At 43.4% G+C, this 27,238-nt stretch overlaps 2 protein-coding genes across 4 annotated transcripts in view; one reads left to right on the top strand and one right to left on the bottom strand.

Moving 5' to 3' along the window:
- Positions 1 to 256: 256 nt before the first annotated feature.
- On the bottom strand, positions 257 to 12,406 carry xpa (xeroderma pigmentosum, complementation group A). 3 transcript variants are annotated; one of them, XM_060840920.1, is made up of 7 exons: positions 12,247 to 12,406; positions 11,305 to 11,523; positions 10,996 to 11,106; positions 5,529 to 5,634; positions 2,848 to 3,013; positions 681 to 798; positions 257 to 504 (listed from the first exon to the last, which is right to left on the bottom strand). In XM_060840920.1, exons 2-7 carry the CDS (start codon positions 11,483 to 11,485, stop codon positions 353 to 355), a joined length of 834 nt encoding a protein of 277 aa, XP_060696903.1. In that variant the 5' UTR covers positions 11,486 to 11,523; positions 12,247 to 12,406; the 3' UTR covers positions 257 to 352. The 3 variants fall into 3 exon arrangements, with proteins under 3 accessions (XP_060696903.1, XP_060696894.1, XP_060696911.1); XM_060840911.1 differs by having other exon boundaries at positions 12,293 to 12,406; XM_060840928.1 differs by lacking the exon at positions 12,247 to 12,406 and adding an exon at positions 11,960 to 12,230.
- Positions 12,407 to 22,006: 9,600 nt separating this feature from the next.
- rassf6 (Ras association domain family member 6) overlaps positions 22,007 to 27,238 on the top strand; it is a 73,757-nt gene continuing 68,525 nt past the window's right edge. The window contains exon 1 of the mRNA XM_060840844.1: positions 22,007 to 22,133. The gene's annotated coding sequence lies outside the window, so the exon portion shown is untranslated. The remainder of the gene's footprint in view (positions 22,134 to 27,238) is intronic.

Raw genomic sequence — 27,238 nt, 5'->3', positions numbered from 1 at the left:
AGAGGTCACAGTCTTAAAGTGATTTAAAAAAGAAGCAAACAGAAATGAGAGAAAACTTTGGATGAATATTTGGATAGAAATGACGTGCAACAGTGTGAGGAAAAAACAGGTGATTGACAGAAGATAATGGGACATGTGCCAAATGGCCTCTTCCTGTTCTGTTACACTTGATTATGTAATGTTTTTTAAAAACCAAAACTCAGGAAAGATGCTGGTAAATGTCAGTATTGGAATAGTTTTTCAAAAGTAGCAAATGTACAAAAATGCTCAATTTATTAAAAGAAAATCAACCTATACAATTATTGAAGTGCCAAATCATTACATAACATATGGAAGCATAAAGTTATATCAGTTACATTTTTTCATAGACTAACTGATGGCCACATGTGGTACATGTCTTCTTGTACATATCCTCCTCCTCGTGTTCCTCTTCAGGGCCATACTCATGCTGGTGAAGAGTTGATTCCTTTTTCCACAGGCTGCTTCTCACAGCTCGACGAAGGTCTTCAATGAGGCCAGGGGAACAAGTGAGCATTATTGATGTGTAAGAAAGAAGAAATGCAGGGAGGGGTGGGGGCAAGAAAAAGAGAATTAAAAGCAGGTGTCAATGGGAGAACAACATTATTTACGTTAGTTTATGCTGGAAACAAAAGCAATTTAATGCTGGCCTATTTGCCTACCTTTGACTTTTTTGTCGAATTTCTTTTGTTTGCTCTTTTCTCTATTCTCTTGCCGTTCTTCTTTTGCTTCTTGCAGAGCTTCCTCACTGCCCCATACTTCAAGGGAACGTTTTATTATCTGAAAACAAAACAGGAGGATGACACAGTTGCAGATTTGCTCACAGATTTCAAATTATCTGTGAGGGACAGTGAGGAAACACAAATGTGAAACCACCTTTAAACTAAATGAATCTAACTGTGACAAGTACCGAAGCAGGCAATATGGAGCCATTCACTGCTTCTTGATATGACTCACTTACTTGACTTGAGTTCCACAATAAGGAGACTGTTTAGTTATAAAACATGTTGACGTACAATACCTTTACTGAGATATCATGAACTAAAGTCACCGTAGTCTTACTGGACCACAGGACGTCTCACTAGAGAGACACAACCAATACTGGTTTAACCTGAGTGTCACCACACCTCAGGTGAGGGGAGAGGTTGAAAAGGAGAGCCTTTCATAGTAACCTCAGCTAGTGCAGGAATTGAACTAATGCTGCTGGTGTTACTTTGCATTGCAAGCCAACTATCCAACTAACTGACCCATAAAAATGAACAAAATGAAGCAATAGTTGTGTATTAACATCTCACTCAAAAGGTAATGTTTAATTTGGGTTTGAGTACTGGTTTTGAATGCAAACAGACCATCTACATGTCTTTTGGACTGAAATGGTAAAAGGACAGTTTTGAAAACCAAAGACTGTAGAAAGGATTGCTGCACTCTTTAAAAGGAAGTCATAAACTCATTTTAAGTGGTGTTTACACGACTACTTTGTTCAAGCAGCAGGGGAGATGGGTTACAGAGGGCTGTCACCAAGAGTTTTATGTGTAAAATGAAAGTCAGCTGCAACAAATAGATGATTGGTTGAGGAATGACTACCAGTTCAAGCCTCAACCTGCTAATAACTATGTGGTGGTCTCCTGGGTAGCTGAACAGCTAGGTAAAAATAATACTGGTAGAAGCCTTCAGACCTGCAAACGGGAAAGCAGAACGTGTCACCACGGCAGAAAATACCTGAAGAAAGCCAGTACGTTTTCTTAGCAGTTGCTGTAAACTGTTGTTTTCACTAATGAAGTCAGAGCCTTTATAATTTATGAATCTATTGACTGCACGTACTATGAAGGATGTGAAAAGGACTAGGTAAGAGAGAGAGCAGAAAGACAACACGTCTTGGCAAATTAAAGGGTCATCTTAACAAACCCTGTGGACAGAGGACATTGACTCATTTCCTTAGTTTTTTATTCTCCCCCTCCACCTATGCACCACTTTTGTCTGTGCGTCAGTAGGGGAGAGTTTTATTAGTTTGTGTAGCTAGAAACTATTTATTTGTAACAAATAGCCATTCTCGTAAAGTACAGAAACTTGATCCATGCTTTCTGTTTGCCTAGGTCTAAACCAGCATATGAACTGGGGAGTGTTTACATAGTTTGATAACATCTTTATTATGATAAATCAAGTGAAGTACAATAAACTGGAAACTTGTTTATGATTTATGAAATACTTTAATTTTTTGGGTTTTTATTGTTAATTTATTGGTAGAGCCACAGGAGAGTGTCTCGTTTCTTTTGGGTGGGTAAAACTACAGAACGTGGCTCACCTCTGACTTGCAAAGTCTCTATGCCACCTACAAAGCACAAGCCAGGAGTGTGATAGAATACAGTTCCCACCACTTCAAGTATCAAGATATAAATCAGGTAGTCACCTATACTAGCCTTAAAGAAAAAGCAAATACATATCGTTAATGTCAGTTTCAAGATGCCTGTTACAGGATCTAAACTGCTCTACTTATGTGAAACAAAAACAACTCCGCTTCCTCACCTCTCGATCCCTGTGGTCCAGAGAAATTGAGCAGCTTACATGATGTTGTCTAATCACTGACATCAGCTTGACCTAAGCACCACAGTGCCAAATTTAGGATATGTAATACCATTTAAGTCCAATACTCAGATAGCTGATTGAGAAAAACAAGGACAGCAGTTACCTGGATAGATATCTGCATTCCTTCATCATTGCTATGTCAAAAAGTTTGCATGAATGCATTGCTAAACATGGTCACTGCTAGTTAATAGCACTCATCTTTCTCAGGAAAAAGCTGTGCATTGCACCTTGTACTGTGTTACTTACCTGCAGCCTTACATAAAGTTTCATATTGCCCCAATTGGTATTATGTGGATTTTTCTTCAGTATGTACTTGAGTACAGGTGTCCGCTTATCCAAGTCACAGTCTTTAAGCAGAAATTCCTGCTTTGCATCTGTACGGGTAATTAGTTTGTGTTTCTCTTCACTATCTCTGCAATAAAGCGAGAAGCTGGTGATTGACATTTCCACTGCTAATGAGAATCTTTAGATTAGAGTACAGACTATCTAAAGATTAGATCAGACCTAAGTACAGTAAGAAGTATCAGTAAAACTGGACATTTATCTTAGATGTTGTACCTTGTAATCACTGGTTATCTGAATATTCATGAATCTATGCACTGATGCTTCAGTAATAGAAAGCTATGAATAAAGGTAGATATTTAGCAACAACTGAATACTTGTGCATTTCACGTTTGATCAGCTGTAAAATTCCCCTCTTTGGTTATGCATCACGTCCAGCAGCACAAAATGACAATTAAACAGAATGATGCAAATGTTATTTGCCTGTTTTATTTCAGTCAGGAATGCAATATTTTCTGCATAATATGTACAGCACAGAGGCAGGCCCTTTAGCCAACTGTTCCATGACAAACTTTGTAGTCCAAATGAGCTTTAGATTTGTTTCCCTACAGCATGGAAACAGGCCCTTCAGCCCAACCAGCCCACACCAACCCTCTGAAGAGTAACCCACCCAGACCCATTTCCCTCTGACTAATGCACCTAACACTGTGGGCAATGTAGCAGGGCCAATTCACCTAACCTGCACATCTTTGGACTGTGGGAGGAAACCAGAGCACCTGGAGGAAACCCATGCAGACATTGGGAGAACATGCAGATAGTCTCCCGAGGCTGGAATCAAACCTGGGACGCTGGTACTGTGAGGCAGCAGTGCTAACCACTGAGCCACCGTCTCTCCACTTCCAACCCAATCAGTATAACATATTCCCTTTGATCCATGCCATTTACCTCAACTGCTCCCTCTGCTGACAGTTCCAAAATCTCATTAGCTTTTTCCTGATCAGCTCTGCTACTATACTCATATAGTGCTTATGTTCAGAGACTCTTAATTCAAAATGTGAATTCAAATGTTCTATGCCAGTTGATTTTTTTTTTAATTGAAAATTCTGAATATTAAAATTAATATTATTAGGAGCAAAAAGCAACCACTAAACCATTGGATTGTCTAAAAATCCAACTGGTACACTCTACTGTTCTATAAAGAAGGAAACCTGCAACTGTTTTCTAGTCTGGCCTGTACTGTATCTGACTCCTGTTCTACACCAACATGACTGTCTCTTATAAGTGCTAGATACTGCCATGGTTCAAATCTAAAATAAGAACAAAATGCTGGAAATTCTCTGCAGGTCAAGCACCATTAATGGACAGAAAAAGTGTTAACATAAAAATCAAACTGTGAAAAGCATGTAAAAATAGGGTATTACTTAATTGGAGAATGAATGCATAATTTTTAGGTGCAGAGGGATCTAGATATTCTAGTGCAGAAGTCACAATGTTAGAATGTAGATACAGCATGTAGTCAAGGCAGCTAATAGCAACTTCTCCGGTATTACAAGAGGAATGAAACAAAATTGATTGGTATGTGAAACAGCAACTAGTTATTGATGACAAAGGTCTTCTACCTGCCAACAGCTATGTGATTGGCTCCCAGGGAACTGAACTGCTTATGGATATGAAGGGTCTGGCTTTTCCTTTTCTCTGCAGTACAAACACCTCAAGCCTGAAGAAAGGTTATTTCTCCTCATCAATTGTTGTAAGGTGTGGCTTTTAAGGAATAAGCCAGAGACATTTTAAATATTATGTGAACCAGATAGATTGAGGAGGAGCGTGTCCTGACAAACCAAAAGGATCACCTCCACAAACGCTGCGGTCAGGGACCATTGCACAGTCTTTCCTTTTATCTTTAACACCTTTTCTTCCTCTGTCGTCTGTTTATGGGGAGAGGTTTAAAAGGGAGTTAAGGGACTTAGCTAATAGCTATTTAGCTGAAACCAGAATCTATTTATTTAAATAAATAGTAATTTTTGATAAGTTCAGAAACCTGGTCTCTGCTTTCTACCAAACTTAAATGAGGATGAATTGGGAAAATTTGGACACTTTTTTATAAAATCTTGAACTTTGTGAATAGTGGGGGTTGATTTCCTACATACTGCCCAAGTAAAGCACTACAGAAGTGCTGTTAATGGTTCAACAGAGGTTAGCTTCCACCAACTTTTCATAATAATGAGCAATAGATAGAAATTGCTGGAAAAACTCCAACTCTGGCAGCATCTGTGGAGAGAAATTAGAGTTAACATTTCAGGTCCAGTGACCCTTCCTCAGAACTCAGTTCTGGAGACTGGACACTTGACTCGAAATGTCAACTCTGATTTCTCTCCACAGATGAGAGCTTTTCCAGCAATTTCTGTTTTTGTTTCTGATTTACAGCATCTGCAGCGTTTTCAGGTTTTAAGGAGCAATAGGTGATTGTATCAACAGTGATGGCCGCAGCCCAAGAATTCATATTTCTGGGAAATACTTGGCAAACAGTCCCTTGTAATTAATAACAATATGCTTAATTATAATTGAAATGCCATTGTGACCATTTCTTTTCCATTTCTCCCCTACAACATTAAACATAAGAGTCGAAGGATAAAATTACTCAATACCTGCAATTATCACAGACAGGTAGATCAAAGTGACTACTGAGATAAGAGTCCATGAATTCTTTGCCGCATTCTTCACATAATAAGTAATCAAATTCCAAGACAGGTCCTGCAGTTACAGATAGCATATTTTGAGTTAGCAACAACTTTATAATGTGACAGACGGGAAAAGAAACTCGCACAATGAACACTTTCTGAAATGATTACCTGCAGTTGGGTAATGAAGACACTAAAATAGTAACAAGAGGTCTGACCCATGCATTTATAGCTATATAAATAATTAACGTTGTAGTACAGTGTCACCCCAAAATGGAGTCTTAGATTTGCAGCATAATTGATCTATTTTACTGGGACAACTTATCTCCATTCAGTACTGATGGCAGCACTGTGTGGTTGAAACTCCCGCCAGTCAGGTGAGACTTTAAATTTAAAAAACCAGTAAAACATTCTATTGTACGACGAAGACTGGAACAAGGAGTTCTGTTATTTTGGCCAACATGAAGTAACAGAGAATGCTGTTGAGCATCATGTGATTAATGCCTACCAAGAGGCTTTTCATAAAGTACCAGAGAATGTACAGGGGTAATCTGGATCCTAAGTTGACTTAGAGACAGAAATAGAATAAGTAAACTTTCTTCCTTTCGAAACTGGAACGATCTCTGCCATAATGTTCCCTGGGAAGTGATAGTAGGATCATGTTCATTTTGCTATATATTATTGACTTGGTTATACAGAATATAATTTCAAAGTTTGCTGCTGACAGGGAACTCAGGTAGACAGTGAAGACGACAGACGGGTGGCTGAAATGGCTGATATAATTTAACATAAGGATGAAGTGATTCATTTTGGCAGGAAGAGGGCAGCGCAGTGTCTCAGTGGTTAACACTTTTTTTGTAAATATATTTATTAGCAAATTTTTTTTAACATTACAAACATATAAAATAATTGAAAAATACAAACAAATATCAATATAATAAAAAGAAAAAAAACACAAATTACAATACAACTACTGTCTACTAACTACTAATCTACCCTATAATACAAAACAAACCCTAGCACTATGCAAGCAACACTAATAAATAACTAATAGATCAAAAAAAGAAAGAAAAGCAAACAAAAAACAAAACACAGAACAGCTATGCTCGGCACAAAGCTCCCAAACAAAGGAACAGGAACATGGTATATATACCGTATTAACTCAGGAGACCCCCTCCAGGGCCCAGGGCTCGACAAACCTAACCATTCTGGTTAAATAAACGCCCTAGTTAAGATAACTGACAAATCTATACCCAAATAACTCAAGTAGGGCTGCCATGTCTTATAAAAATGGTCTGTTGTGTGGTGCACCATGTTTGTAAGAAAAAAGGTCCAAGGAATGTGCTCTATAATTAATTTCTGCCATCCCAGCAGGCTCAGCGGGTTCTCTGACACCCAGTTCATCAGAATATTCTTCCATGCACAGTAGGCAAGAATATTAAATAATTTCTTCCCATGCCCATCTAAAGATGGTAAATTCAGTAGACCCAAGAAGAAAGATATCAGGTCTACTTTGACTTCAGTCCTCAATACCCTCCAGTAAACACGGAGCCAGTGGCATGTCCAGAAGCAATGGGTAAGAGTACCTACCCTTATTTTAGATTTGGGGCACACTGAAGATGCCCCTTTTTTAAACTTCGCCAGATGGTCTGGTGCCAGATGAGCCCTGTGCAGAACTTCTAACTGCGTAGCGCCTGTCCTGTTACAGATTGAGATCTTTCGAGTATTCTCTCATATGTTCTCCCATGTTTCAGAAGAGATCTCCACTCCCAGCTCTTGCTCCCAGACCCCCACATAACCGGTTAATATCCTGCCAGGCCCTGCCACCCAGTAGGCAATAGAGGGCACTAAACGAAAGGGTGCTTGTGGAGCATAGCAACATCCACTCTGTATCGGGCTTATAGGGCTTAGCGAGAAGTGTAGTCGTCTTCTGGATGAAATCCCTAACCTGAAAAAAAACAAAATCAATCTCTGCTGGGTAACCTGTATTTGCGGCTCAGTTGCTCAAAAGACATCATAACGTCCCCCTCAAACAAGTCTCCCAAAATAGAAACTCCTCTTGCTGCCCATAGTTTGAACCCTGGGTCCATCATCCCTGGTCGAAACCCTGGCATGCCAACTATAGGTGTAAGTGGCGAAGTCTTGGATAAACAACCCTCACTCTGATGCATCGCCCTCCATGCCTTGACTGTACTAATGACAATGGGGTTCCAGCAATGGTCCATAACTGTCCTCATCTTATCCATGAACACTAGGTTAATAAGAGGGCACTTTGCTTGGGAGGCCTCAATATCCAGCCACATTGAGTTTGGATCGTTACCTACCAAATCGCAGACAAAGGACAGCAGGGAACTCAAATGATACCTTCTGATGTCTGGGAAATCAACTCCTCCCCCTCCTTGAGGCAACTGCAATTTAGTAAGTTTGATGAGGGGCCGCCACGATGCCAGACAAAGGAGCCAAACCACTCCATAAGCTTCCGCAGCATTGACCTGGGAAACATTATAGGGAATATACGCATGGGATAAAGCAAATGAGGAAGAACATTCATCTTAATGAGAGATATTTGGTCCAGCCATGAAATTGGAAGAGCCTCACATCTCTGGAGGTTTCGCCTAATATTGTCGAGCAAGTGAGCAAAGTTAGTCTGAAACAGCAGATCAAACTTGAGGGTAATAAAAATGCCTAGGTACCGGAACCCTGCCTGTGACCACTTGAAAGGGAACTTAGGGCCACCTTCAACTTCTAGCACATCCTTGAGGTTCCCCAAAGGCATAGTATTTGATTTTGCAAAGTTAATCTTATATCCTGAAATAGCCCAAAATGAATTGATACATTCTATCAAATGGGGTACGGAGGTCATCAGATTCGATAAAAACAGAAGGACATCATCCGCGTACAGTGTAATCTTGTGTGCCCTTGATCCCACTTCCAGAGTGGATATGTGGACGTTCTGACGAATGGCCTCTGCCAGCGCTCTATCACCAACGTAAACAACGATAAGAGGGGGCAGCCTTGCCAACTACCCTGACCAATTGTAAAATTCCCAGACTTCACCCCATTGGTGATGACCACAGCCAGAGGGTGGCGATATAAAACCTCCACCCACCTAGCAAAGACACCACCCAACCCGAACTGTTCTAAGACGTAAAAAAGATATGGCCATTCCATCCGGTCAAATGCTTTCTCTGCATCTAAGGAAATCACCAACCCCTGAATCAATCATTGCTGACAAACTTGGACCATATTCAGCAACCTTCTAATATTACTAGAGGGCCTACGGCCCCTTATCAAGCCTGTCTGGTCCTCTTTAATAATATGGGGCAACACCGTTTCCAATCTCAGCGCCAGGATCTTTGACAGAATCTTGAAGTTTGAATTTAATCGAGAGATGGGCCTGTATGAGGCACAATCCTCAGGAGCCTTCCCCTTCCTAAGAATTAAGGAAATATTAGCTTCTCTCAAAGATGGTGATAGGCATTCATGCATATAGGAGTGATTGTACATCTCCAACATCGGCCCTGACAGAATCCCTATAAACTCCTTATAATTCATCCGGGGAACCATCAGGGCCAGATGGTTTCCTACTCTGAAGTTGTCTAGTTGCCTCCTGTATTTCATGAACTGTCATGGGGCCATTAAGGAGAGAGGCCTGTTCCAAGGTTACCCTGGGAGGTGCAGGTTCTTAAAAAAGGTATCCATTTTAGCCTTCCTGTCCTTGCAACCTTCAGACTGGTTCAATTCAGAGTAAAAACTCCAAAAAGCCTCTTTGATCATTTTAGTATCGTATGTAAGGACCCCAGCGCTGTCTCTGATTGCAGTAATGGATTGGGGAGCATGCTTTTTCCTAGTCAGGTACGCTAAATACCTCCCTGGCCTAGCCCCATATTTGAACAGCCTTTTTCTAGCAAAAGCAAGTTCTTTCTTTGCGTTTTGTATCAGTATTGAATTCAAGGCAGCCCAAAGGGCTGTGATCTGCTGTAGCTTAGTAACCGAAGGCCGTGCAAAATGTGCCGCCTAACTGATCACCTTCAACTTCATTTTCCTCCCTGATCTCATTGACCCTCTATTCCCTTTATTGATTCGATACCTGTCTATCTGAGCCTTGAATATACTTAACGAACCAGCCTCAATAGCCTTCTGCAGTAAAGAATTCCACAGATTCACTCTCAGCAGAAAATAAATTCCTTTTCATGGTTCTAGTTTAGTTTGGGATTATGGTTGGCATAGACTGGTTGGACCAAAGGGTCTGTTTCTGTGTTGTGTGACTCTATCATAAATGGGTAACCCCCTCAGTTTGAGATAAACCCTCTGGTCCTGAAGTCTCCTCAAAGAGGGAAACAATCTCTCCACCACTACTCTGTGAGGCCCCTAAGAATCTTAAACGGTTCAATACGGTCTCCTCTCATTTTTCTAAACTACAATGAGTACAAGTCCAACTTACTCAACCTCTCCCCATAAGAAACTTTTTTATGCCCAGGATTAACTTTGTGAACTGTCGCTGGACTGCCTCCATTAGCAATAAGTCTTTTTTACGATAAGGGACCATAACAGTATTCCAGCTGTAGTCTGACACATGCCTTACACCATCTTAGTAGGACCTCCCTACTTTTATATTCCAAACTTCTTTGAAATAAAGACTGACAGTCCGCTCGATTTCCCCACTACCCACTGAATGTGGATGGCAGTATATTGTGACTCATGCACAAAGACCCCTAAATTCCTTTGCTGTAGCTTTTTGCAGTCTTTTCCTATTTAAATAATACTCAGTACTTCTAATCTGGACAGATCTTGTGAGGTTATATCACTTGTTAGCAAGAGGTCCCAGAATTTTTATTTTTAAAAAATCACTTCTGTTCAGGGATAGTTCTGTGCTATATGTGCACCTTGGACCTGTATTGAAGACATGCTGATTGGTTAATAAAAGTTAAATCTTAGTTTTATAGCATGGAAAGTGATCCTTTGGCCTGTCATGCCTGCATTGACCATCAAACACCTACCTACTCTCGTCCTTTTTTTTTGCACTTGGCCCATGGCCTGATACACTGTAGCGTTTCAAGTTTTAAATGTTGCAATGATTCCTACGTCTATGATCCCTCAGGTAGCAAGTATCAAAGACTCCATCATCTGAATGTTGAAAGAAATTCCTTAAATACTCCTAAACCTTTTGCTCTGTGGTTACTGACCCCTCTACTAAAGTGATGTTTCCTCCTACCTACACTCCCTTGCCCCTCAATTTTGTTCATCTCAATCAGCACCACTCCCCATCCGTCAAACCTTCTCTCCTCTAAGGACAATAATCACAGCTTATGTAGTCTCCCTTCATTGTTAAAACATTCCAGGGCAAGCAATATCCTGATGAATCTCCACTAAACCTTCTCTGGTGCAATCACATTCCAATTATATTATGCTAGAATGTTTAATACAAATGTACCTGGTTGATGTACAACTTTATTCACTTCAGGAAGTTCTTCCTCCTCCTCCTCCAGAAAGAACCCTCCTCCCGTATCTGTTACTTTGGGTGCAAACTTTGCAACAGTGCCACCTGTTAGATACAAGCAAAAATACTGTTTCAGACAAAACTGTGGTACCTCAGAGTGTACAGGATTCCATCCAACAGATCTTGCTTAAAAACAGGGCTTAGATTCAATTTCTAAACAGCGAGACCTTAGTTCTGAGCTTTCAGTTACAAAGAGTAATTCTACTCGGATGTAATACTGCAGAACACAGCAAACGCACTTGCCTGCATCAACAGAAGGGTAGGGTCTGCTAGCCAGCCTGGCCTGCCGCAGGATCAGCGCTCTCTGTCGGTTCCGCTCAATCTTGGCCAACACAACAGGTGGTAGAGATCTTTTTTGCTCCAGTTCTGTCTGTCCTGCATTGGCAGAAGTCGACGATGATCCACCCTTTGCCTCCAAACTCATGTTTAGATTGAGGTTTTTGCCTCGTTGCTTGGAACCAACTGGGAGAATAATTAGGAACAAGACAGTTAGAACATCTGATGCGTAAAAGAGGGCAGGGCTCACAATAAAAGCAAATGTTTTACAACGTGTTGAATTAATTAGTAATCATATAGCTTTCATATAAGACCATAAGTCTTCAATACGTTCAATTTGGGAACTGACCAGAAACGTGCCATGATCAATGTCTGCCCTTTATGATTAGATTACTTACAGTGTGGAAACAGGCCCTTCGGCCCAACAAGTCCACACCGACCCGCCGAAGCACAACCCACCCATACCCCTACATTTACCCCTTACCTAACACTACGGGCAATTTAGCATTGAGCAACATTCGTGCTAAACGCGTGGGCTCTGAGTTTAAGATTATGGCTCATTAACCTGGATTTCCCAACCCGTGTCTAACCTCCTGAATCCCTGGTCATTTTAAACCCCCACCTTGGCGTGTTCGCGTTTCAACGTCCTGCACTCGTTAACATGCCATGCTTCTGTAATTCGTCCCTTTAAGCCCTTCAGGTGACCCTGCTTCAACTTCCTCCAATAATTCAATAACATTCTTGCTGTAATGCACACTGAGACCTTGATGCTGCAGCCGGCACCCTAACAGGACCCTGCACAGCTACAGCCTTACTCTGAATTCCTGAGACAATATTCCTTTAGCTTTCTCTACCTGAGGTCAGGACTTTATTATAAACTTATCTTGAGGACCCAATCCCTCCTCCCACCTGCACATCCCACAGCCTCTGGTCACCAACAAACATTCAGGTTTACCATCCTCGGATTAAATGGATGGTTTAACCACCCCCCACTTGATGTGTTTATGATCTTCACAATCTCCTTCTCTTCCCCCTCTCTCTGTCTTGACAGCACCACTTCCGGCCACTGCCGCTTTCCGGAAGTGACGCAGCCAGCAGCGATCGTTGAACGCGTTCCCGTGTCGCGATGACGTCACGCGCACCGCCATTCCGCCCCCTGCTGGTGGCTGCAGGGACCATGGACTCTATCCCAGCCTGCTCCATCCGGGGAACCTGAGGGTCAATCATTGGGGAGGCTGGGGGTCTATCATTGGGAAACCTGAGGGTCAATCAATGGGGAGGCTGGGGGTCTATCATTGGGAAACCTGAGGGTCAATCATTGGGCAGGCTGGGGGTCAATCACTGGGGAACCTGAGGGTCAATCACTGGGGAGGCTGAGGGTCAATCTTTGGGGAACCTGAGGGTCAATCAATGGGGAGGCTGGGGGTCTATCATTGGGAAACCTGAGGGTCAATCATTGGGCAGGCTGGGGGTCAATCACTGGGGAACCTGAGGGTCAATCAATGGGGAGGCTGGGGGTCAATCATTGGGGAGACTGGGGGTCAATCATTAAGGAGGCTGGGGGTCAATCATTGAGGAACGTGAGGGTCAATCATTGGGGAGACTGTGGGTCAATCATTGGGGAGACTGTGGGTCAATCATTGGGGAACCTGAGGGTAAATCATTGGGGAGGCTGTGGGTCAATCATTGAGGAACATGAGGGTCAATCATTGGGGAGGCTGTGGGTCAATCATTGGGGTGGCTGAGGATCTGCATTGGAGAGACTGAGGGTTAATCATTGCAGAGACTGGGGTCAATCATTGGGGAGACTGAGGGTCAATCACTGGGGAACCTGAGGGTCAATCATTGGGAAGGTTGGGGGTCAATCATTGAGGAATGTGAGGGTCAATCATTGAGGAGGCTGGGGGTCAATCATTGAGGAACGTGAGGGTCAATCATTGGGGAGACTGTGGGTCAATCATTGGGGAACCTGAGGGTAAATCATTGGGGAGGCTGTGGGTCAATCATTGAGGAACGTGAGGGTCAATCATTGGGGAGGCTGGGGGTCAATCATTGGGGAACCTGAGGGTCAATCATTGGGGAGGCTGTGGGTCAATCATTGGGGAACCTGAGGGTCAATCATTGGGAAATCTGAGTATCAATCTTTGGCAAACTCTGAAGGTCAATCATTGGGGCATCTGAGGCTCGACATTGGGAAACCTGAGGCTCAATCATTGGGGGACCTCAGGCTCATTCATGTGGGAACCTGAGGCTCTGCAATGGGGAGCCACTGAGGCTTATTAAGTTGAAGGGGTGGGCTTGAGGCTCATTCTAGTCTCTTGAATTTAATGGGTTGATTGGCCTCCCTCGTGGAATTGGTTTTCCAAACATTTAATAGGAGGAAATCTCAACTTGACTGAGACCAGATGCTGGTCCAGCAGTCTGACAATACACAGACAATGACAAGGTTAAGAGATTTGATGGTGAGGTAGATTTGGGTTATTATTAATGAAATACATCTGGAATCTGACATGTTTTGAATAATGTTATCAAGAAGTAAAGATGAGTGGCTGAGAACAGATCTTTGGGGAAGGCAACAGAGGTAATGGAAAGGGGAAAGAAGCCATTAACAGCACTTCTCTGGCTTTGATGGAGATGTAAGAATGAACCCAAAAAAATGTGGCTGCATGCTGCAGGACAACAGTGAAGAAGCGCTGGGGAAAGTTGCTGTTAAAGGCTGCAGAAACGTCAAGAACGACAAGGGAAGGTTTATCTTTATCACAGTTATATAGGATTTCATTTGTGGCTTGTATCACCACAATTTCAGTAATGTGGTGGGGTGGAAGTCCATTTAGAGGGATTCAAACATGGAGTTATGGGAATAAAGGCAATGCCTTTAGGAGATGACAATACATTCAAGGACACTAGAGAGGAAAAGAATGGTCAAGGGTTGTGATGTTGGCAGATTTGCAGAGGAAATGGATAAAGCCTGGAGTAGAGACCAGGGACAATGTTGACTAACATGGAAGCTAGGAAGGAATGTGGGTGATCAGCAGTTTAGTGGGAATAGGGTCAAGAGTACAGGACATGGAACTCACAGACCATGATCTCAGAGAGGGCATGAGGGGAGACAAGGAACCTCAAGATAGAAGTTCAGGGTGAGGGCAGAGGGGCGTCTTGGTGGATGTTTAACTCTTGGACGAGAGAGAATGGAGGGAAGTGCTAGAGTTGTTTGATGAAATGGTCCCTGACTGGCATTCGGTGGGACTAAATACTTTCTGAAATTGATTGTATTTCCTGCATTTACTTTTTGTATTCTTCAAAGATAAAAACCCTCTGTATTAACTTTGTTAAAGTTGTAAATATTGTTAAAGAAGAATGGAAGTATAAAACCCAGGAACTAACAGCCACTCAGTTTAACTTCAGAGATGGGAAAGATTTTAGATTTGGTAATATGTGATAAATTAGTAGACAAATAGACATGTGGAGTATGTTGGGAAATCCAGCATGGATTTGTTAAAGGGAGTTTGTGTTGAACTAACTCTACTGCTGAGGTATGCAGTTGATGTAATGTACATGGATTTCCAGGAGGTGTTTGGAAAAGTACCCTGTAACAGGCTTATTAGTTGAAAAGAAAAAATGAGGACTGCAGATATTGGAGATCAGAGTCAAAACGTGTGACATTGGAAAAGAACAGCAGGTCAGGCAGCATCTGAGGAGCAGGAGAATCAATGTTTCAGGTGTGAGTCCTTCATCAGGAAGGTGAGGGGGACTGGGGGTGAGGGGTCTGATAGATAAATGGAGGGGGTGTTGGGGCTGGGGGGAAGGTAGCTGGAAAGGCAAGAGGTAGATGCAGGTGGGGGGTAATGGTGATAGCTTAGCAGGTCAGGTGGAGAGGATGGGTGAGAAGGAATGTGGACAGGTGGGACAGTTCAAGAGAGTGGCACCAAGTTGGAGGGTTGGAGCTGGGATGAGGTGGTGGAGGGGTGGGGGGGAAGAGGAAATGAGGAAACTGGTCAAATCGATGTTGATGCCATGTAGTTGGAGGGTCCCAACAGAAGATGAGGTGTTCTTCCTCCAGGAGTCAGGTGGCTTGGATTTGGCAGTGGAGGAGGCCCAACTCCTAGAATATTAGGAACATTGTCAGGCAGCGTGGTTCAGAATGGCACGAAATGGGGCAGTGATGAGCAGTTGCTTTTCTGACTGAGGTCCTGCAGGAATCGACATGAAGACTACTGCATTTTTTTTTAAAAAATGCATTTGTGAGCTGGACTTGGGTTTACAGGGCACATCTTCAAAATTTGAGGACAGTTCAGAACTTAGAAGTACTTAAAAACTTGAAGAATAGAATGAATGTGTAAACTTTCTAAATAACTCATCTACCCCACCCCATGAGTACAACTGGCCCCTATGTAGTGGAGTCTACAAATCAGGCGGTGGACTTATCAGCCTTCTCACAACACTTCAAGCCGCGTTGGAAGCAAGTCTTCCTGGGTCCTGAAGGACCTAAACTAGCTCTCAGATTTTTGTTCTTCCAAAAGCACGCACTGTTCACATTTTACTTGCAATCTGGTGTGCTAGCATCAGAGGTGAAGGACAATGTCACTCTGTTCAAGGTTTTGGGCCCTCCCCATCCTTACTTCTGAGGGGTTGGAAAATCACAGCCCATTGACATGTTTATTTTCAGCATGTATGATCCTGCATCAGCAATCTGTCAAATATGATAATGGTGAGGAAATATGCATTCCCATACACGCCAGGTCTCGTACTCTATGAGCAGGAATGTCTTAGTTACTTGAAGTAAAATTCTGTAAAGGAGTGTTTAAAAATAAAAGTTTATCTCATTGACTATGTCACATGTAAGTTAACCACAATGGTTTTCTGCTGTCCTACCAATTTCCCTCACACTGTACAGTTAATTCTAATGTGAGTGAGCACATTAGCTTTGGAATAAATGTGGGATACAATCCTGAAAAACATGAGTATATCAGGAAACTTACTCCAATGAATCAACTTCAATTCGAAAGAAGAGTTGATCAGATGCTAAATGTTAACTTCATTTTTGCACAGCTGTGCCAGACCTGCTGAGTTTCTCCAGCACTGTCTGTTTATTGTTAGGTAGACTGTGGGGCAGAGGATAGAACATTGTCAAGTTAAACTATGTCTGAAAATAAATGTGGTATGGGGAACATTTTTAGGAGTGTAAGAGAGGAGGATGAGCATTGCTGGGATGGAAGGGTATTTCTTCATGGTTTTCCAAAACAGATCCTTGCTGTTAATCACTGTCCTCTGTCTAAGATAATTGGTGGGAAAATCCTTGGGAAAATTTCCACCACCTTTAGAGTCATAGAGATGTACAGCATGGAAACAGACCCTTTGGTCCAACCTGTCCATGCCAACCAGATATCCCAACCCAATCTAGTCCCACCTGCCAGCACCCGGCCCATATCCCTCCAAACCCTTCCTATTCATATACCCATCCAAATGCCTCTTAAATGTTGCAATTGTACCAGCCTCCACCACATCCTCTGGCAGCTCATTCCATACACGTACCACTCTCTGCGTGAAATTCACTGTTTGTTAATTTTCCCAGATGCACTCCGATGTCCAGCGGCACATGAATTCAAAAACAGCAAAGGCAGTACTGTGCAGGTTCTCTCTCTCTCTCTCTCTCTCTCTCTCTCCTGCACTGTCCTCACCATGTGCTTCCTTTGTCTGTTCTTCTCTCTTTTAAAACTGCTGTTGTTTTGACTTTTGATTTCCAAAGTTCCAAAACAATGCAACAGCATATAAAACAGTAATTGCTGCTCCCGGAATTTGAGGAAATCACCTCCTACACCTAAAATACCTCAAAAAAAGGAGCAGCTCTTACAGCCAGAATTTTTTCCAGTCCTCCATCTTGGATTACCCAAAATTAACAAGAAAGATTTATTTCCTAGATTTACCCCAGTGCCTTACCTTTAAGAGGCTGCGTACAAACCACAATACTGCGATGGCTGGGAATTGAACCCGGGTCAACTGCTTGGAAGGCAACTATGCTCGTCACTATACCACTATCACCCTGCTGGCATAAAATTAATATGCATGAGTGTCCCTGGGTAGGCTCGAACCCGCCAATCGATAATGCCACCAAAACTTCGGCAGTTTCTGAAGAACGTTAAACGCAAATCTTTGACACTAAAGTTCATATCAGAGACATCCACAGAGGGAACCAAGAAATATAGTTGAACTCATTAGAAATTTAAACTTTCTCAGTCAGTTTCGCACATGTACACAGGTCAGGACTTCCACAGAGTCATATCATACCCATACGAGTTGGGAGGTCATGTTGTGGCTATACAGGACATTGGCCAGGCCTGTTCTGGTATCCCGGCTGTAAGGAAGGATGTTGCGAAATTTGATAGGATTTAGAAAAGATTTACAAGGATGTTGCCAGGATTAGGAGAAAGTGAGGATTGCGGATGCTAGAGATCAGAGTCAAAAAGTATGGCACTGGAAAAGCACAGCAGGTCAGACAGCATCCGAGGAGCAGGAGAATTGACATTTCAGGCATGAGCCTTTCATGGGGGCGGGTGGGAAGGGGGCTGAGAGATAAATAGGAGGATGAAGGTGGGGCTGGGGGGAAAGTAGCTGGGAATGTAATTGGTAGATACAGTAGGGGATGATGGTGATATGTCGGACCAGATAGATAGGAAGGATGACGGGCTGATAGGACAGGTCAAGAGAGTGGTGCCAAGTTGGAGGGTTGGATCTGGGATGAAATGGGGGAGGGGAGATGAGGAAACTGGTGAAATTGACGTTGATGTCATGTGGTTGGAGGGTCTCAAGGCAGAAGATGGAACATTCTTCCTTCAGGCATCAGGTGGCATGGATTTGATATTGGAGGAGGCCCAGGACTTGAAGGTCTTTGGCAGAGTGGGAAGGGGAGTTGAAATGGTCGGCCACATGGCAATGGGGTTGTTTGGTGCGTGTGTCCCAGAGATGTTCCCGGAAATGTTCCACGAATTGGTGTCCTGATTCCCCAATGTAGAGGAGACCACATCAGGAGCAACGGACACAGTAGATGAGGTGTTTGGATGTGCAGGAAAATCTCTGCCGAATGCGGAAGGATCTTTTGGGGCCTTGGATGGAGGTGAGGGGGGAGGTGTGGGCACAGGTTTTACACTACTTGCAGTGGCAGGGGAAGGTGTCGGGAGTGGAGGGTGGGTTGACAGGGGGAATGGACCTAACGAGGGAGAGGTGGAGGGAATGGTCTCTGCAGACTGCTGATAGGGGTGGGGAGGGAAATATATCCCTGGTAATGGGGTCTGATCTTAGCTGGTGGAAATGGTGGAGTATAATGCGCTGTATCCTGAGATGAGTGGGGTAGAAGGTGGAGGACAAGGGGGGTTTAGATTAGATTAGATCACTTACAGTGTGGAAACAGGCCCTTCGGCCCAACAAGTCCACACCGACCCGCCGAAGCGCAACCCACCCATACCCCTACATTTGCCCCTTACCTAACACAATGGCCAATTCACCTAACCTGCACATCTTTGGACTGTGGGAGGAAACCAGAGCACCCGGAGGAAACCCACACAGACACGGGGAGAACGTGCAAACTCCACACAGTCAGTCGCCTGAGGCGGGAATTGAACCCGGGTCTCAGGCGCTGTGAGGCAGCAGTGCTAACCACTGTGCCACCGTGCCGCCACCCACCGTTTCTATCCTTGTTGTGGTTGGAGGGGTGGGGTTCAAGGGCGGAGGTAGGGGAAGTGGAGGAAATGTGCTGGAGGGCATTGTTGATCACGTGGGAGGGGAAACTGCAGTCCTTCAAATAGAATGCCATTTGGGATGTCCCGGAGTGGAATTGCTCCTCCTGGGAGCAGATATGGTGAAGGCAGAGGAATTGGGAATAAGAGATGGAGCTATTACGGGGGTGGGTGGGAGGAGATGTAGTCCAGATAACTGAGGGAGTCAGTGCGTTTGAAGTATATGGCTGTGTTGAGTCAGTCGCTAGAGATGGAAGGTCCAGGAAGGGGAGGGAGTGTCTGAGATGGTCCAGATAAACTTGAGGTCAGGATGGAAAGTGTTCATGAAGCTGATGAACTTTTCAACCTCCCCGTGGGAGCACGAGGTGACGCCATCAATGTAGCGGAGGAAAAGGTGGGGAATGGTGCCGGTGTAACTGTGGAAGATGGACTGTTCCACTTGTCTGACAAAAAGACAGACATAGCTTGTACCCATGCGGTTGCCCATGGTTACCCCTTTTGTCTGGAGGAAGTGGGAAGATTCAACGGAGCAATTATTGAGAGTGAGGACCAGTTCCACCAATCATTGCCAGGATTGGACAGTATGAACTATATGGAGATGCTGAATAGGCTGGGGCTGTTTTCCCTACAGCATTGGAGGATGAGGGGGTGACCTTATAGAAGTATATAAAATCATGAGCTGCATGAATAGTGTAAATAGACAAGGTCTTTGCCCCAGGGTAGCAGAGTCCAAAACAAGTGGGCATAGGTTTAAGGTGAGAGGAGAAAGATTTAAAAGAGACCAAAGGGGCAACTTTTTCAAGCAGAGGGTAGTGGTTGAATGGAATGAACTGTCAGAGGAAGTGATGGAAGCTGGTACAATTATAACATTTAGAAAGTATTTGGATGGTTACATGAAAAGGAAGAGTTTAGAGGGATATGGGCTAAATGATAGGAAAAGAGACTAGATGAATATAAGATATCTGGTCAGCATGGATAAGTTGGACCGAAGGGTCTGTTTCCAGCTGGGCAACTCTATGACTCCAACATGCACTGCTGTTTCCATAGTTAACTCTATGTGATGTGGAGGTGCCGGTGTTAGACTGGAGTGGACAAAGTTAAAAATCACACAACACCAGGTTATAGTCCAACAGGTTTATTTGGAAGTACAAGCTTTCAGAGCACTGCTCCTTCATCAGGTAGCGAGCAGGGCAGGATCTTAGGACACAGAATTTATAGTAAAAGATTAAAGTATTATACAACTGATGTGATGTATTGAACAAACTTAGATTGCTGTTAAGTCTTTAATCACTTTGAATAGGTTGCAGGTTTTAATTCATTAATATGTAAATCCCAGAACTTCTTTCAAGACACATTCCCGAGATAATTTAAGATTTTATTAAAAAAGTCACATCTCAACTCAGACAATGCATTAAAGCTGTGAGGTTAGAGTCTGTCTGTATTCCAACCTTGAGTCAGACTGGTTCCATTTCCAAAATAGGAATCTCTAAAATGTAACATGGACTGATGGCCTACAGATTGTGTGCTTTTTGAACAAAATAGAATGTATCTGCAAATGCAAATTCACCCCGTAGCCTTGTGTGTGTGAGTGCATGTGAGGGAGAGTGAAAGTGTGTGTGTGTGTGTGTGTGTGTGTGTGTGTGTGTGTAGTGGGGTCACCTGTGGTGTGACATGAACCCAAGATCCTGGATGAGGCCATCCTTATGGGTATCAAACTTGACTTTCAGTCCCTGCTCAGTGGCTCTGTGTTGTTGCCTATCCCAAAGTCCACCTTGGAGGACGATCACCTGAAGACCCAAGGCCGAATGTCTCTGACCACTGAAGTGTTCCTTGACTGGAAAGGAACATCCCTGTCTGGCAATTGTTGTGCGGTGTCCATTCATTTGTTGTCGTAGCATCTGCTTGGTCACACCAATGTACCATGCCCCAGTACATCCTTGCCTGCAGTGTTTGAGACAGACTATGTTGGCCGACTCACTAGAGTACCTTGCACTTTTCTCTACAGATGCTGTCTGATCTTCTGAGTATCTCCAGCATGATCTATTTTTATTTCAGACTTCCAGCACCTGCAATATTTTGCTATTTTATCCGCTGAGGAGGTAGCCAATGACACCTGTGAATAGAGCCCTACCACTCACTCGGAGAAGAAGTAACATTGGAGCCACACCAGCACAAAGGTCTTCATATAACAAACCATTGAACTGTGGAAGATGCTGGGCAGTTGCCTGGACAGATCTGTGGCAGCCTTCAGTACGTATCTGCTTGGGTATTGAGAATGCCTGTGGTCTGCTTTACACAACAGTGTGCTGCAGCCACACAAGTGGCCTGCCTGTTCCCCCTTACAATTGAATCCCCTATCAGTTTAGCCCTGATGCCGTTCTTCCTCCCTTGTGGTGGAGCCGCTCCACCCATGGTGCCATTATCACACCGTTGTTTGTAAGACTTTACAGTGTTCTCCTATTCGTTGTCATTACAAGACTGTTGGCATAGCGGGTGCATTTAATTGAATGTAAAGCACTTTTGGATTCCCTGTTGCAATGAAAGACAATTTATAAATGTAACCCTGTCTTTATTTTAGTTGACAATCCAAATTTCATTCTGCATTGATGATATTATATTTAATCTCATCATTTATTTCTATTATTTATTATTATATGAACACATTATATTTAATCCCTACAGTCACGTTTTCTAGCCATGACATCTCAACAAACCTTGGTGCAGGAGCTAATCTGCTGCAGGAAGTTCTCCCAGAGAAACAAAACTTTTCTTTAAAATCAGAAAGTTTCTCAGACAGTACTCTCTCTGATTATATGCCAGAACGGATGGGTTTGTACTAGCTGCTTATAATAACAAAAGTCAACACTTCCAAAATGCGCAGGGCAGCTGGTGGTGGGTGTGTCAAATTTCAACCTTTGCAGGTAGTAATTAACTTCCTCGTGAGACGCTTCATATTTTAGAGGTGAGCTGACAGGTAGTTCCACAGATGTCAGGTACTTGAATGGGCAAAGTGAAAGGAACAACGAAACAGAATATCAGGCCGATTTGTACTTCAGATTTCCTCAAGTAAGTGAAGGTTATGGATAAGACTTCACATTTGTCACAGTCCCTTTGATCTGTTCTGTGGTAATTCATGAGCGAGAAGGTCGAAACCCGGAGACTAGCAATTCTACGGTTCATAAGACGAGTTCTGCAAGCCATTCAGAAGAATTGACTGCATTAACCCAGAACCTTCCCCAACTGTTAGAGTTTTAATATAATTTGATAGCATGCAGTTGTGGCACAAAATCGAAAGCCACTGTGACTCATGTATATTTTACAACCTTTACTGTGCAAATTGATCGCACCATGTCAGTTTATAACAACAGAATGACAGCCTAAAGTACAGTGGTGCAATGACACCTATTTTTCTGTACTAGTTTGCTGCATTTCAGGGAACATTATTGAGAGTGCGTTTCTGCATTGCAGCGTTTCTCAGTATAGTTTATAAGTCTGCCATGTTAACCAACCCCCTCTCTGGTTCACGATGGAGCTTAGCGTGTTACAACTTGTGGATTCAATCGCATTCCTGAAACTTAATCCGCTGACTTTGTCTTCGACTAGCAATGGAAATAGTTTGCTGCAGAGCTATATTTTAATGCCGGTGGTTGTTGCAGTCTAAAATATGAAAGGTTAATAAATAATAAAATTAAAAAGTCACTTAACAGTGCACCTCTAATACAATCAAATCTTTTGGATGGGGTATTAAAACCAGGCACCATTTCGATCATGAACTTAATGGCACTATGTCAAAGAATGCAAAAGCTCTGGCAACTTCCAGCTGACCAATATTTATCCCTCAACCAGCATGAAGTAAAAACAATTATGCAGGAATATACCTCAAAGCTGTTGTGGGATTAGGTTGCACATAATAGAAAAGATACAGAGGCTTTGGAGAGGGTGCAAAGAAGGTTTATCAGGATGCTGCCTGGAATGGAGGGCTTGCCTTATGAAAAAAGGTTGAATGAGCTTGAACTTTTCTCTCTGGAGAGAAGGAGGAAGAGAGGTGACCTGATCGAGGTGTACAAGATAATGAGAGGAATAGATATAGTCAATAGCCAGAGCCTTTTTCCCAGGGCGGGATTGACTGGTAACATGGAGTCACAGTTTGAAGATATTAGGAGGAAGGTATAAAGGAGATGTCAGAGGTAGTTTTTTTATGCAGAGAGTTGTGAATGTGTGGAATGCATTGCCAGCGGTGGTGGTGGAAGCAGAGTCATTAGGGAGATTTAAACAACTGCTGGACATGCACATGGACAGCAGTGAGTTGAGGGGTGCATGGGTTAAGTTACTATATTCGACATTAGGATGAAATCTCGGCACAACATTATGGGCCAAAGGGCCTGTTCTGTGCTGTACTTTTCTATGTTCCATGTTCTACAATATATTTTTGCTTTCGTTCTCTGTTTCTTAAGTAATCCATGTTCACAACCTCACCACAGTTTGGCTCCATTACAGTGACAAGCCACCAGCCTGTCAGCTGTTGTTTGAGCCTTTGTTCATCTCTCCAGCTCTGAGCCTTTGTTGGTTTTGATCTATTCACTTCCTGTGTCTGATTTTGTGGGATCAGTTTTTGAACTAGATGGCTGGATCCTCAAAGTTACTTTTAAACTCACAGATTCAATCCCTCTGACTAAAGCTCAACACATGGTTTTTGGCTGGCAAAGAATAAGTTTATGCGAATTTGAAGAAAGTGTTGCTTGGTCAGATTTTAAACGCTTTCAAGCAGAAAGTTGCAAATAATTTATGGAAGGAGACCTCAGCACGCAGAAGAATGTTAGGGATGCTTGGATTTGGAAAAGATCCTCTCTCAGCCCCAAAATTCTAGAAACAGATGACTGAATGTGTCACCTTTATGTCCCATTTTAATTAGTAAAATACTTATTCAAATTATTTGTTAGATGGCAATAACATAACAGTTGCTAATGCTAGCAAAAGATAAATATGTCACTGCAAGTTGGTTGAATATTAAAGGGGTGGCATCATGGCTAATGGCTGATGCCCTGCAACAGGGATCCAAATTGTCAAAGAGTCAGAGTGGTAAAATTGGTCATAGTTATAGAGATGTACAGCATGGAAACAGACCCTTCGGTCCAACTTGTCCATGCTGACCAGATATCCCAACCCAATCTAGTCCCACCTGCCAGCACCTGGCCCATATCCCTCCAAACCCTTCCTATTCATATACCAATCCAAATGCCTCTTAAATGCTGTAATTGTACCAGCCTCCACCACTTCCTCTGGCAGCTCATTCCATACACGTATCACCTTCTGAGTGAAAAAGTTGCCCCTTAGGTCTCTTTTATATCTTTCCCCTCTCAACCTAAACCTATGCTGTCTAGTTCTGGACTGTCTATTTATCCTATCCATGCACCTCATGATTTTATGAGCCTCTATAAGGTCACCCTTCAGCCTCTGACGCTCCAGAGAAAACAGCCCAAGCCTATTCTACCTCTCCCTGTAGCTCAAATCCTCCAACCCTGGCAACATCCTTGTAAATCTTTTATGAACCCTTTCAAGTTTCACAACATCCTTCTGATAGGAAAGAGACCAAACTTGCATGCAATATTCCAATAGTAGCCTAACCAATGTCCTGTACAGCCGCAACATGACCTCCCAACTCCAGTAGTCAATCAAGGGCAGTAGTGTGTTACACCAGACCAATTGACAAAAGGCATGATTTTCATGTCTGTGGACTGAAAAATTATGCCATTTTTCTCTCAAAGAAATATACCAGTTTGGGCTTTGAGTCTCTCTGATGCAGAGTTGCCAATCACCAGATATGCTTGGAAAAGATTCCCAATCAGACAAGACAGCTACACTGAATGGAATTGTACGGGGGCCCTGAGTGATATGAGTTATGGTGAGATTTGCATGAGGTTTCTAGAGAGGCCTGCCTCATAGACGATAGCATCTTGCACGATCTTTTATGTTTTTGACAAGTGGCATAGCAGGTTTCCCACTAAGCAGCTAATTCAATGGGATTATTGCTTGTTAAATGCCTTGTTCATGACCCAATTCATCTCACTAATATCCAGTTTTCTATTTTACCAAACTCGCTAAACAAGCTAGACATTGAGAAGCCTCGACATGAGATCACATTCAGTACCTGGTGACCTCAGCTCACCAGTGGAGTCAGAAAGATCTCCATGTTGAACACCTAACACAAACATCTCAGGGTATACTCCACAGGCACTGTCCACATGTATCCTACATCCACCAAAAATGGCATTTGAGATGTGTCAGCCTCGAAGAACCCCCTGCCATAACTCTGATCCACTTACAGGACCCTTCTGTACTTTAGTAATGCACCTTGGTTGCATTGGCAACTATCAATATAATGCTGCAAGGACACTGTTCACAAAGAGACACACACACAGCTTATGGACTGGACTAGGCTGCATCTGTGGGTTGCTTGCGCTCTGTCCTAGTGCTCACTTACTCTGAGCCCACCTGATTCCACAAACTGCCTTGCATAGCCTTACCATTGTGCACTGTACTGCCTGAGGCAGAGATACCAGGTTCATTCTTATTTTATTCATTAACAGACCAGCATTTATTGCCCATCCCTAATTGCCCAGAGAGCTATTAAGAGTCAACCACATTGCTGTGAGTCTGGAGTCACATGTAGGCCAGATCAGGTAAGGATGGCAGATTTCCTTCCCTAAAGGACATTAGTGAACCCGATGGGTTTTTCTGACAATCAATGGATTCTTAGTCATCATTAGACTCCAAATTCCACATTTTAACTGATTTCAAGTTCCATCATCTGCTTTGGTGGGATTCAAACCTGGGTCCTCAGAACATTACCTGGGTCTCTGGATTAACAATCCAGCAACAATATCACTAGACCTTTGTCTCCCCTTGATTACTTCTGTCTTGCCATGTCATTTTCTAGTGGCGGCACGGTGGTACAGTGGTTAGCACTGCTGCCTCACAGCGCCAGGGACCTGGGTTCAATTCCCACCTCAGGCGACTGACTGTGTGGAGTTTGCACGTTCTCCCCGTGTCTGCGTGGGTTTCCTCCGGGTGCTCCGGTTTCCTCCCACAGTCCAAAGATGTGCGGGTCAGGTGAATTGGCCATGCTAAATTGCCCGTAGTGTTAGGTAAGGGGTAAATGTAGGGGTATGGGTGGGTTGCGCTTCGGTGGGTCGGTGTGGACTTGTTGGGCCGAAGGGCCTGTTTCCACACTGTAAGTAATCTAATCTTAACACAGACCACATGAGCAGGAACTTTGTCAGAGTTGTCAGTAAGCTTCAGACAAGCCAGGGGAGATGGCCTTTGCTCAGGAGACCCTGGCTCAGAAATTCAAAGGCAGCGTCTGAAACCGGTTCAGAAATTTTGACAAGGTCAGTCAGACCTGGCCAGAGTCAGGACGCGCTCCACATAAGAGGTGATGAGCTGCATGTTGGCAAACCTACCATCCATCGTGACCCTTTCTGTCCTATTGTGGGCTGCTTTCCTCCTAACATCAGAGACAGGCAGATATTACTGGAGATGAAAGTGGGTAGCATAGTTGGTGCATTTGGGGAATGTACTGAGTGAGTAAATAGGCAGTGCTCAGGGTATGCAGGTTAGTGGTGTTGGGGGTTGGAGTGGTGCAGGTGACAACTAGTGAGGGAAGATGTTACAGGCAATTGTGAGAATTGTAATTGTAAGAGCATGCACCTTGGTAGGAGATTGGTAAGGTAACAGAGATAGAGTGAGTGAGACATATTGGAGACAAAATCATAACACTAATGCTGGTGAAGTGGAGAAAGTCACTGATGGCTAAGACTGTGCTGACACGGTAGGCAATCTCAGACCAAGCAAGACCATAAGACATAGAAGTGGAAGTAATGCCATTCGGCCCATCGAGTCCACCCCACTGTCATGACCTCTACTGCTGATCCCAAGGGAAGCAGAAGTCTTGCCTGTGCACCATTCCTTCCAGTAGGAACTGTCAGTTCCGTGCTTGCAATGTCGGATGCCAATTTTCCCTCTTTTTACCCACGTCTGGAACCAATGTCAGAAACTGTTCAGTGCACCTCCAGACTGGCAGTACCTGTCCAGGTGCACGATAGGCTTTTAGAGATGGCACAGGCACAGGGGGAGCTGGTAAATTCTGAGATATCCCAGCAGTGGCACGTTAT

The sequence above is a fragment of the Hemiscyllium ocellatum genome, chromosome 2 (assembly GCF_020745735.1).
Source record: "Hemiscyllium ocellatum isolate sHemOce1 chromosome 2, sHemOce1.pat.X.cur, whole genome shotgun sequence".
Classification (NCBI taxonomy): domain Eukaryota; kingdom Metazoa; phylum Chordata; class Chondrichthyes; order Orectolobiformes; family Hemiscylliidae; genus Hemiscyllium; species Hemiscyllium ocellatum.
This window is presented reverse-complemented; position numbering and strand designations above follow the sequence as displayed.